General features: G+C 51.1%; 1 protein-coding gene across 1 annotated transcript in view; it reads left to right on the top strand.

The window, feature by feature from the left end:
* Window positions 1-404: 404 nt before the first annotated feature.
* LOC149283224 (phosphatidylinositol 4,5-bisphosphate 3-kinase catalytic subunit delta isoform-like) overlaps window positions 405-17,168 on the top strand; it is an 18,563-nt gene continuing 1,799 nt past the window's right edge. The window contains exons 1-19 of the mRNA XM_089497844.1: window positions 405-477; window positions 1,409-1,572; window positions 3,160-3,388; window positions 3,639-3,862; window positions 4,324-4,503; window positions 5,219-5,362; window positions 5,537-5,626; window positions 6,003-6,215; window positions 6,975-7,071; window positions 7,756-7,883; window positions 13,148-13,174; window positions 13,422-13,628; window positions 14,213-14,334; window positions 14,415-14,558; window positions 15,351-15,450; window positions 15,757-15,935; window positions 16,636-16,745; window positions 16,832-16,910; window positions 17,128-17,168. The exon at window positions 17,128-17,168 is cut by the window's right edge and continues 127 nt beyond it. Of these exons, the coding sequence (XP_089353970.1) occupies window positions 405-477; window positions 1,409-1,572; window positions 3,160-3,388; window positions 3,639-3,862; window positions 4,324-4,503; window positions 5,219-5,362; window positions 5,537-5,626; window positions 6,003-6,215; window positions 6,975-7,071; window positions 7,756-7,883; window positions 13,148-13,174; window positions 13,422-13,628; window positions 14,213-14,334; window positions 14,415-14,558; window positions 15,351-15,450; window positions 15,757-15,935; window positions 16,636-16,745; window positions 16,832-16,910; window positions 17,128-17,168 (2,551 nt within the window). The remainder of the gene's footprint in view (window positions 478-1,408; window positions 1,573-3,159; window positions 3,389-3,638; window positions 3,863-4,323; window positions 4,504-5,218; window positions 5,363-5,536; window positions 5,627-6,002; window positions 6,216-6,974; window positions 7,072-7,755; window positions 7,884-13,147; window positions 13,175-13,421; window positions 13,629-14,212; window positions 14,335-14,414; window positions 14,559-15,350; window positions 15,451-15,756; window positions 15,936-16,635; window positions 16,746-16,831; window positions 16,911-17,127) is intronic.

Consider the following 17,168-nt stretch of genomic DNA (forward strand, 5'->3'; position numbering starts at 1 on the left):
AAGTGGTTCACCTATTACTGCTGGTGGAATCCATTATTTGCCCCTACTGGTGGGGTTGTGTTGCCCTTGCTGGTGGGGTTGTGTTGCCCCTGCTGGTGGTGTTGAGTTGCCCCTGAAGCTCAGCCAATGGAATCTCCTGGCATTCACTGGGTGTGAAGGAAATGGAGGGTGAATGGAGGGTTAATGTACTCGGCAGCCCCTCAGGTAACTTTGCACATTAGAGGCCCGAGTACCGCCTCAGAGCTACACTGCCCGCCTTTTCCGGGACCTGAGCATTCTCAGCACTGATTGGTTGCTTCAGACAGCCAGTCAGTGGCAGGAGAGAGGACGAGCTGGGCTGGGCGGGGGCTGGGCGGGGTGCCCCCCCCCATAACAATTTCTATAGATAAGATTAATAAGTGATCATGGCGGGAAAGGAAGTGGGGGGTCCCCCTAAACACTACACAAACCCTATCTATATGTATGGCAGGGAAGAAGGTGGGTCTTTCCACAAACACTCATGTACAGCCAGACACATATTATACTGCTGTGTATATATATATATCTAGATACATACCTATAGGAATATAGAAATATATATTATATATATATATAGAAAGAGATAGAGAAATGTAAATATATAGAGATAGATGTACATATATATTTAGATACATACCTGTAGGTATAAGTATATAGAAATATATATATATAGAGAGAGAGAGAGAGAGAGAGAGAGAAAGATAGAAATGTGTATATATATATATATATATATATATATAAATGCACATACAGGTATAAATATATAACTAGATATAAAGAGTGAGAGAGAAAAATATATAAAGGCATAAATATATATATATAGAGAGAAATATAAATGTAGATATATAGAGATAGATTTACATATATATTTAGATACATACCTGTAGGTATAAGTATATATAAATATATAGATATAAACGTGTATATATATATATAGGTATAAATATATAACTATAGATATATATATATATAGAGAGAGAGAGAGAGATAAATGTGGATATATATATATATATAGATGCACATATAGGTATAAATATGTAACTATAGATATGTATATATATATAGAGAGAGAGATAAATGTAGATATATGTATAAATGTTACAGCCAGAAATGTCCTTATTTTCCATGAAAAACAGTGACCCCAAACTTGTGAACGGTGGTGTTTCTATAAAGAGATGCAGATGGAGATCATGTAAAGATACGTTAGATATGAATAGATTAATAGATATATAAATAGGTATATATTGTATATAATGTGTATATATATATATATATATATATATATACATATGCACACACGTTTTCTGTGCGTGTATAAATAAACATACATGTTACCATACAGAAGGTGGCTTCATGCTTCTTAATGTAAATGTTGCCTCTTTCTTGCCAGGGCTGGTGGGGCAGAAGCCCCGGGGCCGGGTGACACACGGCTATTATTGCCCAGCGGACCTCTACTCCAAAGAGGAGACAATTTCAGTGGATTTCCTGCTTCCGACCGGCATTTACCTCAACTTTCCTGTGCCGTATGGCGACAGCCTCGGAGACATCAAGAAGGTAGAGCAGGTCCCCCTCCATGTCTGTACCGCCAGTAGCGCTGCGGTCTCTCTACCCCAAACAGCCTGACCCATGTCGCCGCCTGGACTCCGAGTGGGGTAAAACCGTAGGTGGCAAATGCTTAAAAAAAAACCATTTAATCTATGGAACACAAGCTGTATTTGTTTGGACGTGTCCATTTTACACCATCTTCGCCAAGAATACCCAAGGCACGTCTGCAGAAATTCTGTGCACCGTGCGCGTGCGTGGAGAGGAGACTCGGTGCGCCGCAGGCAATGCACACCTTTCAATGCTAAGATGCGGACTGAAGCGTAAAAAGAAGCCAGTATGCTACTCCACTGAATACTATCAATTTAGGAATGACATCATAACGCCCACTGTCATTTCTATAGGGATGGCTTCTGACGCTATAAGTTTTTCCACCCTCTTCCCAATATTTGACTAGTAAATGTAATTATATTTATCTCACAATTTAACTGTATCGATTGATTTCTACTATTAGCTGCAAGAGCAAATATTTTCATTTGATACACGGGGTAAGAAGACATCAAAAGAAGCACAGGCAAAAAAAATGTATTCACAGTATTGGCTGTAATGAGCTTCCTCTGTGGCAGTGATCGGCACAAGTGTGTGTTAAGTTGCCCTTTGCTCTTATTAGTCAAGCGTTGAGATGTCGAAGGAATTGTTACGGATATGATTTTATCACGAGACAGGAGGAAAATGTTATGCTATAACTACCTTTACGACTCCCTTTTAGAAAAAAACTATACAGCAACTTAATAGTTAAAATATTGCGACAATTTAGTGCACCAGAAACATAACAGAGCAGATATAAAGCCCCCCAGACATCCATAAATCCTCTTTCTTTGCTGTTCCCAGAAAGAAGAAGTATTATTCTCTTATTTTTTATGTTAAACTTTATTTGAAGATTGATGCACTTTATGCTATTTATTTATATATATATATATATATGTGTATTTTTATATATTTGTATTTATTTAGATTTGTATTTTTATTTATAGTTTTATTTATATATATATGTTTTTATTTATTTATATTGATGTTTATTTGTATTTATTTAAATTTTTAGTTATAGTTTATATATATGTTTAGTTGTATTCATTTATATTGATCTTTATTTGAATTTATTTATATTTGTATTTTTATTTATTTATAGTTAATATATTTATATATATTTCTATTTACTTACGGTATATTGATTTTTATGTCTTTATTTAGTTATTCATATTTGTATTTATTTAGCGTTATATATGCTTATTTGTATTTATTTCTATTGATTTGCATTTGTATTTCTTTAGATTTTTATATGTATATATTTGTGTTTACTTATAGTGTATATATTTCTATATATATATATATTTCTATTTATACTTATGTTTATTTGTGTTTATGTGGATTTATTGATATTTGTATTTTTGTGTAGTCATAGTTTATAAAATAAACTGGACGTGGTTCGGAGGGTCCAGAGAAGGAGATGTTATTATTGCGGAGACACTGCGCCGACCCCATGCAAAATGACAGATTGAATGACGTTCTAATGTCCAGCATTGTGTCCTGGTTTTTCAGCTGCTATGGCAACGGGCAGAGGAGGAGCCACTTTTTCACATGCTCAGCCCTCCTTCCATGTACATGTTCACCTGCGTTAACCAGGCGGCAAAGGAGCAGGAGCTGGAGGACGAGCAGCAGCGCTTCTGTGATGTCAGGCCCTTCCTGCCCATACTTCGGCTCGTAGTGAGGGAGGGTGACCAAGCCGAAAAGTTACTGGACTCTCAGATCAGCTTCCTTATTGGCAAAGGTGAGACTCCAAAATGTAAAAATAAACCGTATCAGTGCGCACATGGAGGTGTCCTCTCGCACTGAGCGAAAATCACTGCCTTGTTTACTTTCCGTATCGCTTGCTGCCGGCCAGCATGCTCTGCCGGAGCTCCGCTGTGCCGTTTCATCCTGCCAAGGATATCGGCTCCGGTTACATGCCCGACATTTACTCACATAGCCTCGCTGATACATTGTGTCATCCAATACTCACCGTCTGTCTCTCCATCCAGACCTCCGTGAATTTGAAGCGCTCGATGACCCCGAAATAAATGATTTCCGCTGTACGATGCGCCAGGCGTGTGAAGAGGCAGCCGTTCGCCGGCAGCAAATGGACTGGAAAAAATCGATGGAAACCAACTTTCCCCTCCAACTTGAACCCTCTTTCGACGTGTTACCCCGAGGAATAACGTTCGGCAAAACGCTCATGATTAAGGTCAAGTTTGAAGGCAGCGAGGTACCATCGGGGACGGGGCTGCTCTGTACCGAAAAGTGCTCTCTCTTTGGTTAGGTGCCCCACACTCTGCGCAAACCTGAACATTGTTACTCGCACCATCACTCTCGGGAAGTCGGAACAATATGCGTTTAAAGGGACGTTTTACATTTTTCACACACAAACTGTTTTCCATTGATCTGCGCATTTTGCTAGCTAAATGACCAGCTCATGCGCAGATCAAGCGCTGACGCGTCCTTAGCGTCTGGCCCTGATACTCTTGGTTTTGAGGAAGAGTCTAAGCAGCTGAAGTGCAAGCCTGGTGGTCTGCTTACAGGGTGTTGGGGGATCTTTTTCCAGTGCGTGTTGGGGTCGGCCCACACAAACCTGTATCTTCAAGAGGACGGGTGAGCCTCCTCTCCCTGCTGTCCCCTGTCTGCCTCCCCCCTCCGACGCCTCGCTATGTATTAGTATGTTCTTTACAGGAATACATTTACCCGTGGGTATCGCCGATGGATCCCCCTGTAACCCTCATCTACATGGCGCTAAAGAAAAAACCCACCATTTCCGGCCAAAAGTTTGCGGGACGTGCGGAGGACTACGTCCTGCAGATCAACGGGATGTTGGAGTACATTTATGGGAACTACCCCCTGTGTCGGTTTAAAGTGAGTAGCAGACCTTCCCTCATGATCTAGGCTCCGGACCTTCCCTACCTACCTTCCCTCATGATCTAGGTTCCGGACCTTCCCTACCTACCTTCCCTCATGATCTAGGCTCCGGACCTTCCCTACCTACCTTCCCTCATGATCTAGGCTCCGGACCTTCCCTACCTACCTTCCCTCATGATCTAGGCTCCGGACCCTCCCTACCTACCTTCCCTCATGATCTAGGCTCCGGACCCTCCCTACCTACCTTCCCTCATGATCTAGGCTCCGGACGCTCCCTACCTACCTTCCCTCATGATCTAGGCTCCGGACGCTCCCTACCTACCTTCCCTCATGATCTAGGCTCCGGACCTTCCCTACCTACCTTCCCTCATGATCTAGGCTCCGGACCCTCCCTACCTACCTTCCCTCATGATCTAGGCTCCGGACCCTCCCTACCTACCTTCCCTCATGATCTAGGCTCCGGACGCTCCCTACCTACCTTCCCTCATGGTCTAGGCTCCTGACCTTCCCTTCCGACTTTCCCTCAAGACCTTCCCTCCCGACCTTTCTCCCAACCTTTACTTTGGACCTTTCCTCACGATCTTCCCTCACGACCTTCCCTCCTGACCTTCCCACCAGACATTTTCATTTCTCTACACGTTAATAATTATTCCGATTTTTTTAACTTTTAACAAAACATGATCCGGGTTCCTGTAATCTGTCTGATTTCCAGTACATCAAGCAGTGTCTGTGTCGACCCTGCACCCCTCACCTCACGCTGGTCTCCTTGTCATCGACAATGCCAGACAAGCCAGAAGACCTGAAACTCCCCGGCTCCAAAACGCGCCAGAGACGGCAACCTCCACCAGCTACGGAGGTGAGAGACCAGCTGGGGGGGTAAGCGCCGCACAGCGCTGGCTGAGGGTCACCTTCGTACTGTTAAACTTATGAGCCTTCATATAATCTTTAAAGCAACTCCTGCAATCCTCGGACAGCTCCCCAACCCCTGTTGTTGAAGTGATACTTTGTACTCTTGTGGTTTTTTTTTCAGCAGCATCGTTCTTCCATCTGGAACACGGATAATTCTTTTTTCATCCACCTCTTAAAAGGAAGCAATGTAAATGCTGATGAACGCTTGAAGGTTAGGGGGCGTTGGGGGTCTGTTGGGGGAAGGCTCTAGTGTTACATGTATTCTGTGGTACAGAAGGCACGTGGTTCTAGATACCTCAAGCGGCGTGACCGCTACATGGACACGTGGTGTGGAATGTCTCGATCTCTCCGGCCCAGTGATGGGGTCTCTTTCTGAGTTTATGGAAATGTGCTCCGGTTTTATCCTGCATGGATGTTTAGTAAAAGGGGTTCCTGGTCTAGAAATCAGAGACACGCTGGGTTCCGTGGTTCTCGTGCACAGAACCTTTTTGTGACACTTTGTTAGGATATACCGAGTATTCTGGATTAAGGCCCCGTCTGAATGATGAGCTTTCACTCCAGCTCCTAATCTCTGATTCGTCTTCTAGCTGGTGGTGGAAAGCGGTCTGTACCACGGAAATGAACTTCTGTGCACAATGGTGAGCAGCAGGGAGGTGCACGCCGCCTCAGATCCCGTGTGGAATCAAACATTGGTGTTTGACATCTGTGTGTGTGACCTCCCACGCATGACACGGCTCAGCCTGGTCCTATGTGCCGTGAAAAAGGCGAAGAAGGCCAGCTCAACCAAGAGAAAAAAAGCTGTGAGTCCCTTTCGGATTCTAATGCCCCGGCTCCACGTGTAGGATCTCTGACAAAAGACCACAAGCATCTGGTGCTTAACGGGTGCCGCCAGCATTCAATACTTAGCAGGGGGGCCGCCACCATTCAATGCTTAGCAGGGGGGCTGCCAGTGTCTGATGCTTAGCGGGGGGAGCTAGGGTGCGATGCTTAGCGGGGGGCCACTAGCATCTGATGAGTAGCAGGGGGACCATCAGTGTCTGATGGTTAGCAGGGGGGCTAGCGTCCAATGCTTAGCGGGGGTTCCGATGTATAGCAGAGGGACTGTCAGTGTCTGATGCTTACCGGGGCGAGGGGGGGGGGCACTAGGTTCCGATGTATAGCAGGGGGACTGTCAGTGTCTGATGCTTACCGGGGGGAGGGGGGGGGCACTAGGTTCCGATGTATAGCAGGGGGACTGTCAGTGTCTGATGCTTAGCGGGGGGCCACCAGTGTCTGATGCTTAGCCGGGGGACCACCAGTGTCTGATGTTTAGCTGGGGGACCACTAGTGTCCGATGCTTAGCCGCGGGGACCACTAGCCGCTGATGCTTAGCTGGGAGTGCTAGCATCTGATGTCTTACAGGGCCACTGACGTCCGATGGTTAGTGGGGGGGACCACTAGCGTCTGATGCTTAGCCGGGGGACCACTAGCGTCTGATGCTTAGCCGGGGGACCACTAGCGTCTGATGCTTAGCAGTGACCTGCTTTAAGAATCTCACAAATGTCCTTTCCTTTGGCCAGGGATGCCCCATCGCCTGGGTGAACACAATGGTTTTTGATTACAAGGACATGCTCAAGTGTGGACACCATTCTCTCTGTATGTGGCCCTCGCTTCTAGGTAAAAAATAAATAAATAAAAGAAGGTATGCTGACTTCATTTTTGTGGTCACCTGTAAAAGGTTGGGTGAGTAAGACTGAGCAATTCTGATTGGCTCACATAACACATAGAACTGGCAGGGATGTTGGTAATAAACATTTGGTGGGAGATCCTCGTGTTTGTGAGAAAAATCCGTAGAATTCTTCGGGTGGCCGTAACACTCTGTAGCGGTGCGTAGCATTTGGGAGTTCTGGAGACAGATGGAATACACAAAAGCTACAAAAATGGATACATCTTTTTTACGATTAGGCAGTAGGAAGAGGCAGGCTGCCAGCTCAGCTGTATTTCAGGTTTTCATCCCCGTCAGATTCAGCAGAATTTTCTGCGCATGACCTTCCTTCCCCAGGATGTGTCAGCTCTGCGGGTTAGACCCGGTCAGAAGCGAGATCAGCGCGGGAGCCCGTCTCACACGGTGCACATTGAGGATATTTACACCTCCCTGACCCCGTCTTTAGTTTTTAGGCCTGTATATATATATATATATATATATACACATGCATGTATATATATGTGTGTATATATATATATATGTGTGTTCTTGGTATAAATGGATGGCTTAGATGGTGAGAGTCCACTGAGCTTTGCCCCTTTTGTGGGGTTTTTTGGCTGACGAAGCGAGTTTACTGATCTTGTCCTGTTTTCCAGATGAAAAGGAAGAAATTGTGTGCACGCTGAGAACCGTGCAGAGCAATCCCAACACGGAGAGCGCGGCAACTCTGCTCATTTGCTTCCCTGTATTCGCGCAGCAGGTGTATTACCCCTCCATCGATAAGGTAAATGCATGGAGATAGTGCTGTAGGGGTTGATTGTGGTGAGTGCCGTGGGGGTAGATTGTGGGGGTAGATTGTGGTCAGTGCCGTGGGGGTAGATTGTGGTCAGTGTCGTGGGGGTAGATTGTGGTCAGTGCCGTGGGGGTAGATTGTGGCCATTGCCGTGGGGGTAGATTGTGGGGGTAGATTGTGGTCAGTGCCGTGAGGGTAGATTGTGGTCAGTGCCGTGAGGGTAGATTGTGGTCAGTGCCGTGGGGGTAGATTGTGGTCAGTGCCGTGAGGGTAGATTGTGGTCAGTGCCGTGGGGGTAGATTGTGGTCAGTGCCGTGGGGGTAGATTGTGGTCAGTGCCGTGAGGGTAGATTGTGGTCAGTGCCGTGGGGGTAGATTGTGGTCAGTGCCGTGGGGGTAGATTGTGGTCAGTGCCGTGGGGGTAGATTGTGGGGGTAGATTGTGGTCAGTGCCGTGGGGGTAGATTGTGGTCAGTGTCGTGGGGGTAGATTGTGGTCAGTGCCGTGGGGGTAGATTGTGGCCATTGCCGTGGGGGTAGATTGTGGTCAGTGCCGTGGGGGTAGATTGTGGTCAGTGCCGTGGGGGTAGATTGTGTTCAGTGCCGTGAGGGTAGATTGTGGTCAGTGCCGTGAGGGTAGATTGTGGTCAGTGCCGTGAGGGTAGATTGTGGTCAGTGCCGTGGGGGTAGATTGTGGTCAGTGCCGTGGGGGTAGATTGTGGTCAGTGCCGTGGGAGTAGATTGTGGTCAGTGCCGTGAGGGTAGATTGTGGTCAGTGCCGTGGGGGTAGATTGTGGTCAGTGCCGTGGGGGTAGAGTGTGGTCAGTGCCGTGGGGGTAGATTGCGGTCAGTGCCGTGGGGGTAGATTGCGGCCATTGCCGTGGGGGTAGATTGTGGTCAGTGCCGTGGGGGTAGATTGTGGTCAGTGCCGTGGGGGTAGATTGTGGTCAGTGCCGTGAGGGTAGATTGTGGTCAGTGCCGTGGGGGTAGATTGTGGTCAGTGCCGTGGGGGTAGAGTGTGGTCAGTGCCGTGGGGGTAGATTGCGGTCAGTGCCGTGGGGGTAGATTGCGGCCATTGCCGTGGGGGTAGATTGTGGTCAGTGCCGTGGGGGTAGATTGTGGTCAGTGCCGTGGGGGTAGATTGTGGTCAGTGCCGTGAGGGTAGATTGTGGTCAGTGCCGTGAGGGTAGATTGTGGTCAGTGCCGTGAGGGTAGATTGTGGTCAGTGCCGTGGGGGTAGATTGTGGTCAGTGCCGTGGGGGTAGATTGAGGTCAGTGCCGTGAGGGTAGATTGCGGTCAGTGCCGTGAGGGTAGATTGCGGTCAGTGCCGTGAGGGTAGATTGCGGTCAGTGCCGTGGGGGTAGATTGTGGTCAGTGCCGTGGGGGTAGATTGTGGTGAGTGCAGTGGGGGTAGATTGTGGTCAGTGCTGTGGGGGTAGATTGTGGTCAGTGCCGTGAGGGTAGATTGTGGTCAGTGCCGTGAGGGTAGATTGTGGTCAGTGCCGTGAGGGTAGATTGTGGTCAGTGCCGTGGGGGTAGATTGTGGTCAGTGCCGTGGGGGTAGATTGTGGTCAGTGCCGTGGGGGTAGATTGTGGTCAGTGCCGTGGGGGTAGATTGTGGTCAGTGCCGTGGGGGTAGATTGTGGTCAGTGCCGTGGGGGTAGATTGTGGTCAGTGCCGTGAGGGTAGATTGTGGTCAGTGCCGTGGGGGTAGATTGTGGTCAGTGCCGTGGGGGTAGATTGTGGTCAGTGCCGTGGGGGTAGATTGTGGGGGTAGATTGTGGTCAGTGCCGTGAGGGTAGATTGTGGTCAGTGCCGTGGGGGTAGATTGTGGTCAGTGCCGTGAGGGTAGATTGTGGTCAGTGCCGTGGGGGTAGATTGTGGTCAGTGCCGTGGGGGTAGATTGTGGTCAGTGCCGTGGGGGTAGATTGTGGTCAGTGCCGTGGGGGTAGATTGTTGTCAGTGCCGTGAGGGTAGATTGTGGTCAGTGCCGTGGGGGTAGATTGTGGTCAGTGCCGTGAGGGTAGATTGTGGTCAGTGCCGTGGGGGTAGATTGTGGTCAGTGCCGTGGGGGTAGATTGTGGTCAGTGCCGTGGGGGTAGATTGTGGTCAGTGCCGTGGGGGTAGATTGTGGTCAGTGCCGTGGGGGTAGATTGTGGTCAGTGCCGTGGGGGTAGATTGTGGTCAGTGCCGTGAGGGTAGATTGTGGTCAGTGCCGTGGGGGTAGATTGTGGTCAGTGCCGTGGGGGTAGATTGTGGTGAGTGCCGTGGGGGTTGATTGTGGTGAGTGCCGTGGGGGTAGATTGTGGGGGTAGATTGTGGTCAGTGCCGTGGGGGTAGATTGTGGTCAGTGCCGTGAGGGTAGATTGTGGTCAGTGCCGTGGGGGTAGATTGTGGTCAGTGCCGTGGGGGTAGATTGTGGTCAGTGCCGTGGGGGTAGATTGTGGTCAGTGCCGTGAGGGTAGATTGTGGTCAGTGCCGTGGGGGTAGATTGTGGTCAGTGCCGTGAGGGTAGATTGTGGTCAGTGCCGTGAGGGTAGATTGTGGTCAGTGCCGTGGGGGTAGATTGTGGTCAGTGCCGTGGGGGTAGATTGTGGTCAGTGCCGTGGGGGTAGATTGTGGTCAGTGCCGTGGGGGTAGATTGTGGTCAGTGCCGTGAGGGTAGATTGTGGTCAGTGCCGTGGGGGTAGATTGTGGTCAGTGCCGTGAGGGTAGATTGTGGTCAGTGCCGTGAGGGTAGATTGTGGTCAGTGCCGTGGGGGTAGATTGTGGTCAGTGCCGTGGGGGTAGATTGTGGGGGTAGATTGTGGTCAGTGCCGTGAGGGTAGATTGTGGTCAGTGCCGTGGGGGTAGATTGTGGTCAGTGCCGTGAGGGTAGATTGTGGTCAGTGCCGTGAGGGTAGATTGTGGTCAGTGCCGTGGGGGTAGATTGTGGTCAGTGCCGTGGGGGTAGATTGTGGTCAGTGCCGTGAGGGTAGATTGTGGTCAGTGCCGTGGGGGTAGATTGTGGTCAGTGCCGTGGGGGTAGATTGCGGTCAGTGCCGTGGGGGTAGATTGCGGTCAGTGCCGTGGGGGTAGATTGCGGTCAGTGCCGTGGGGGTAGATTGTGGTGAGTGCCGTGGGGGTTGATTGTGGTGAGTGCCGTGGGGGTAGATTGTGGTCAGTGCCGTGGGGGTAGATTGTGGTCAGTGCCGTGAGGGTAGATTGTGGTCAGTGCCGTGGGGGTAGATTGTGGTCAGTGCCGTGGGGGTAGATTGTGGTCAGTGCCGTGGGGGTAGATTGTGGGGGTAGATTGTGGTCAGTGCCGTGAGGGTAGATTGTGGTCAGTGCCGTGGGGGTAGATTGTGGTCAGTGCCGTGAGGGTAGATTGTGGTCAGTGCCGTGGGGGTAGATTGTGGTCAGTGCCGTGGGGGTAGATTGTGGTCAGTGCCGTGGGGGTAGATTGTGGTCAGTGCCGTGGGGGTAGATTGTGGTCAGTGCCGTGAGGGTAGATTGTGGTCAGTGCCGTGAGGGTAGATTGTGGTCAGTGCCGTGGGGGTAGATTGTGGTCAGTGCCGTGGGGGTAGATTGTGGTCAGTGCCGTGGGGGTAGATTGTTGTCAGTGCCGTGAGGGTAGATTGTGGTCAGTGCCGTGGGGGTAGATTGTGGTCAGTGCCGTGGGGGTAGATTGTGGTCAGTGCCGTGAGGGTAGATTGTGGTCAGTGCCGTGAGGGTAGATTGTGGTCAGTGCCGTGGGGGTAGATTGTGGTCAGTGCCGTGGGGGTAGATTGTGGTCAGTGCCGTGAGGGTAGATTGTGGTCAGTGCCGTGGGGGTAGATTGTGGTCAGTGCCGTGGGGGTAGATTGTGGTCAGTGCCGTGGGGGTAGATTGTGGTCAGTGCCGTGGGGGTAGATTGTGGTCAGTGCCGTGGGGGTAGATTGTGGTCAGTGCCGTGGGGGTAGATTGTGGTCAGTGCCGTGGGGGTAGATTGTGGTCAGTGCCGTGGGGGTAGAGTGTGGTCAGTGCCGTGGGGGTAGATTGTGGTCAGTGCCGTGGGGGTAGATTGTGGTCAGTGCCGTGGGGGTAGATTGTGGTCAGTGCCGTGGGGGTAGATTGTGGTCAGTGCCGTGGGGGTAGATTGTGGTCAGTGCCGTGGGGGTAGAGTGTGGTCAGTGCCGTGGGGGTAGATTGTGGTCAGTGCCGTGGGGGTAGATTGTGGTCAGTGCCGTGGGGGTAGATTGTGGTCAGTGCCGTGGGGGTAGATTGTGGTCAGTGCCGTGAGGGTAGATTGTGGTCAGTGCCGTGGGGGTAGATTGTGGTCAGTGCCGTGAGGGTAGATTGTGGTCAGTGCCGTGGGGGTAGATTGTGGTCAGTGCCGTGAGGGTAGATTGTGGTCAGTGCCGTGAGGGTAGATTGTGGTCAGTGCCGTGAGGGTAGATTGTGGTCAGTGCCGTGGGGGTAGATTGTGGTCAGTGCCGTGGGGGTAGATTGTGGTCAGTGCCGTGGGGGTAGATTGTTGTCAGTGCCGTGAGGGTAGATTGTGGTCAGTGCCGTGGGGGTAGATTGTGGTCAGTGCCGTGGGGGTAGATTGTGGTCAGTGCCGTGAGGGTAGATTGTGGTCAGTGCCGTGAGGGTAGATTGTGGTCAGTGCCGTGGGGGTAGATTGTGGTCAGTGCCGTGGGGGTAGATTGTGGTCAGTGCCGTGAGGGTAGATTGTGGTCAGTGCCGTGGGGGTAGATTGTGGTCAGTGCCGTGGGGGTAGATTGTGGTCAGTGCCGTGGGGGTAGATTGTGGTCAGTGCCGTGGGGGTAGATTGTGGTCAGTGCCGTGGGGGTAGATTGTGGTCAGTGCCGTGGGGGTAGATTGTGGTCAGTGCCGTGGGGGTAGATACTTTCCTACGTTTTGTTTGCACGACAGACCAGTTCCGTTCGTTAGATTAAAGGCCGTTTTAGCGGTGATGTCTCGGTCCCGGCGTGGGTTTCATCGTCCGACGTGAAGGAGATCAGCTTAACGATGGGTAAGCGCTGCCAGGCGACCTCCGTGGGACGTAGCGTACGCTCCGGGGCTTCTGTCCGCCGTCATTTCTACGGAAACGCGGTTCTTCTGCGGGGGCAGATGGGGAGGACCATGCTGTCCGTAAGAGAATGCCACTTTCTCCTCCATCCCACCCCATTAGACCTTCTCTGGCATATAAAGCTGTCTGCTGGTCACCAAGCCACGCGTCCCTGTCCACGTTAAATACCCAACGACATGTAACAACGTTCCGTCCACGTTCTAGGTTCTCAAGTTGGGAAGACACAAGCAAGTTACAAAGAGGATATCCGAGGAGGTAACCAGCGGTGCTTTGGCTCGTGGGACGAAGTGTTGGGTGGGATCACGTGTCTAGCGGCTCTCGGGTGTAATAACGTTGTTCCCTGCGGCCTCTCTGTTGGGATGATTGGGTCTGGGGGGGTTTCTGAAGCGGGTTTGTATGGAGTTGTCGCCCGGAGAAGCCACGTGATGAGTTGCCACGAGCCTCACAAATACCGGGAAGATCTCCGGGACCATTAAAGGGTGCCTCGGTGCTTTCTCTTCTCTGTCGTGAGCAGAAGCAGCAGCAGCTCTGGGAGATCGTGGAACGCAAGGGGCAAACAGAGTTATACGAACACGAGAAGGACCTGGTGTGGGAAATGCGCCACGAGATCCGAGATCGCTACCCCGAGGCCCTCTGCAAAGTGCTGCTCGCCACCAAGTGGAACCAGCGCGAGGATGTGGCACAGGTATACAGTAATATACCCCCCAGCGCTGTATACAGTAATATAACCCCCCAGCGCTGTATACAGTAATATAACCCCCCAGCGCTGTATACAGTAATATAACCCCCAGCGCTGTATACAGTAATATAACCCCCCAGCGCTGTATACAGTAATATAACCCCCCCAGCGTTGTATACAGTAATATCGGTTGATGTTGACAAAAACCTGATTTTATCTAATTTTGCCCCAATAAACTCCCTTTACCTCCAGACCCGGAGCCGCCATCATCGTCAGTCATTTGATATTTGGTTTGAGTTTCCCGGCTCAAACACCACGCTGAGCTGATGCTTTATGGCGTTGCTAATTAAGTCCGTCCCTCCATAGACTTTCATTACCCAGAGAGTCCAACATGATGATTTATACTGAGTAATTTTATTTTCCCGCAGGAAGTATGATAAGGAGTCGGGGGGTTTAGTAGATCGGGGGTCAGATAACAGAGCGAGAATCATACAAACGGCTGATATGCAGCTGCCTTGGGCAAAAAAGAAAATAGAACGAGTTCCCCTTTTCTGTTGAAGGTAGTAGTACTCACCTTGTGTCTCCAACAGATGATGTGCTTGTTACAGTCCTGGCCAGACCTTCCTGTCTTCATGTACCTGGAGCTATTGGACTTCAGCATCCCCGACCGCTTTGTGAGGTCCTTCACCCTCAGCTGCCTGATGAAGCTCACGTGAGTGTCGCAGCGCTGGGGCGGGGGGCTTCTCTGCAGCCGGCAGGGTCTGAAGCCGGCTTTTCTCGTCTCTCCCGTAGGAACGACGAGCTGTGTCTGTACCTCCTACAGCTGGTGCAGGTCCTGAAGTGGGAACCTTATCACGACTGTGACTTAACCAGGTTCCTCCTGGAGAGGGCCCTGATGCACCGACGGACCGGCCACTTCCTGTTCTGGCATCTTTGGTAGGAACGAGCCTCAGCGTCGCTGTTATCTCCACGGCAGATAAAATAGCCTCTTTCTACGTGTTTGGAAACATTTGAGGGGTATCAGAAGGAAACGTTGAAAGTCCACGTGTCAATCCACAGACAGGGCAGGCGGGTTTCGTGTTAATCCGCAGACAGGGCAGGCGGGTTTCGTGTCAATCCGCAGACAGGGCAGGCGGGTTTCGTGTTAATCCGCAGACAGGGCAGGCGGGTTTCGTGTCAATCCGCAGACAGGGCAGGCGGGTTTCGTGTCAATCCGCAGACAGGGCAGGCGGGTTTCGTGTTAATCCGCAGACAGGGCAGGCGGGTTTCGTGTTAATCCGCAGACAGGGCAGGCGGGTTTCGTGTTAATCCGCAGACAGGACAGGCGGGTTTCGTGTTAATCCGCAGACAGGGCAGGCGGGTTTCGTGTTAATCCGCAGACAGGGCAGGCGGGTTTCGTGTCAATCCGCAGACAGGGCAGGCGGGTTTTGTGTTAATCCGCAGACAGGGCAGGCGGGTTTCGTGTTAATCCGCAGACAGGGCAGGCGGGTTTCGTGTTAATCCGCAGACAGGGCAGGCGGGTTTCGTGTCAATCCGCAGACAGGGCAGGCGGGTTTCGTGTTAATCCGCAGACAGGGCAGGCGGGTTTCGTGTCAATCCGCAGACAGGGCAGGCGGGTTTCGTGTTAATCCGCAGACAGGGCAGGCGGGTTTCGTGTTAATCCGCAGACAGGGCAGGCGGGTTTCACCGCAGCCTCGTTTCTCATTTTTTCCGTCCCTGTTTCTCCAGGTCGGAGATGCACGTTCCCAGCGTGGCCGTGCGCTTCGGTCTCATCCTTGAGGCCTATTGCCGCGGAAGCAGCTACCATATGAAGGTCCTTATGAAACAGGTATAGCTCCCACGTGGCGTTGTGAGGGGCCACGTCTTGTCTCCTCCACTACTGAAAGGCTCTGTTTTTGGGTGATTTTACTGTCCAGGACCCTCCACCACTTGGGAATATAGAGAGCTCTAGCGCTGGCGGGAGAAAAAAACGAATGAGCCGTGACCTAGAGAAGTAACGTGTCTCTGTGAAGCTGCCGTAGTGAAAGTGTCTACGAGCCTATTTTGTTAAAAACATTTGCCCCCACGCCCTGCCCCTTGCCCCTTTCCATGCCGCTTGTTTCCAGAGGAATCTCGTTACATGTTCTTCTTCCAGGCAGAAGCGCTAACGAAGCTGAAGGAATTGAACGACTTTGTGAGGTCCGGCGTGCAGAAGACCCGCAGACCGTTGGCCAAGGAGGCCATGCACATGTGCCTGAGCCAGGACGACTACCGCGATGCCCTGTCACACATGTATTCGCCGCTGGATCCCAACACGATACTTACAGATGTATGGTGAGCGCCACACGCAGTCACTACAAAACATCTGACTACACGTGTTGTGGGGCGCTGCGGCCACCGTCTGTCCCCTGGATCACAGCGTTCCCAAAGCTTTCTTTAAACAGAGAAGACAGAAGCGTCCTGGAATAGATCTCTCATAGTAAAGTAGTGCCAGCAAACGCAGAATTCTTCTTCTGTCACTTTATTATTATGCGCCAAGACGGCGAGAGAGCAGCAAGCCGCAGAAAAAAGGCACGTCGCTTACAAAATAAGTGTTACGGTATGGTACCGTTAACACTGTCAGTCCCCGTATGTCCTTCAAACTTGCAGCAAGAAGCCCATTAGGACGTTCCGGTACGTCCTGACTTTGTTTACATAACCAGGACTCTCCCCCGTCAGCAGAACCCAGCATCTCTAGAACACCGCCATTCAAGGAGGGCCTCAGCAGGATGTTTCTGCTGGGCTCTCCAATTGCTCCCCCTGCTGGCTGATCTCACGTATTGCAATCACCAATGCGGGGCTGTGGAGCTCAGCTTGCTGATCAGGGGCCCGTATCTGCTGGATGTTCTCATGAATAATTTGAAGGTGATAGGTAAAGATTGGACCTTGGACCACCGACCCACCTGTGGGTATCTGACATTTTGTAAGGCAGTCTAGGGTCGGGGGGGGGGGGTCTTCTCTCTACCATGTCTCATTGTAACTGTCTCTTCCGCAGTGTGGAACTTTGCACTTTTAAGGATTCCAAGATGAAGCCCCTTTGGATTGTGTACAATAATGAGCTGTCCGGCGGGAGACGCGTTGCGATCATGTTTAAGAATGGAGACGGTAAGACGGTAGCCACCGCGGGCCTCCGGGGCTGGGACAGATCTTCTCACGGGGTCCCCCGTCTCACGCAGTGCTGTCTGGTGCAGATCTGCGGCAGGACATGCTGGCGTTACAGATGATTCGGCAGATGGACATCCTATGGAAGAGGGAAGGTTTGGATCTCCGGTAAGGGAATGTGGCGGGGCCCCTGGCGTGTTAGTGGCAGCTGCACTTTGGTTCTTTTTTTAGGGGAGGGGGGCATCTGAGTGCATCTCACGCTCCTGTCCCTCTCGGACTACAGCGTGGCTCGCTGCAGAGGGGATTTTCTTTCACTCCCCAGTCTTGTATGTTTGATCCAAACTCTGCATTAAAGTCCCCCCCCCCGTCTGTTTCTTGTGCTGAGGATGATTCCTTACGGATGCCTTTCCACTGGGGACAAAACCG

This window comes from Sceloporus occidentalis, unplaced genomic scaffold, assembly GCF_023333645.1.
Source record: "Sceloporus occidentalis isolate IW3139 unplaced genomic scaffold, rSceOcc1.0.p SCAF_108, whole genome shotgun sequence".
Lineage (NCBI taxonomy): Eukaryota > Metazoa > Chordata > Lepidosauria > Squamata > Phrynosomatidae > Sceloporus > Sceloporus occidentalis.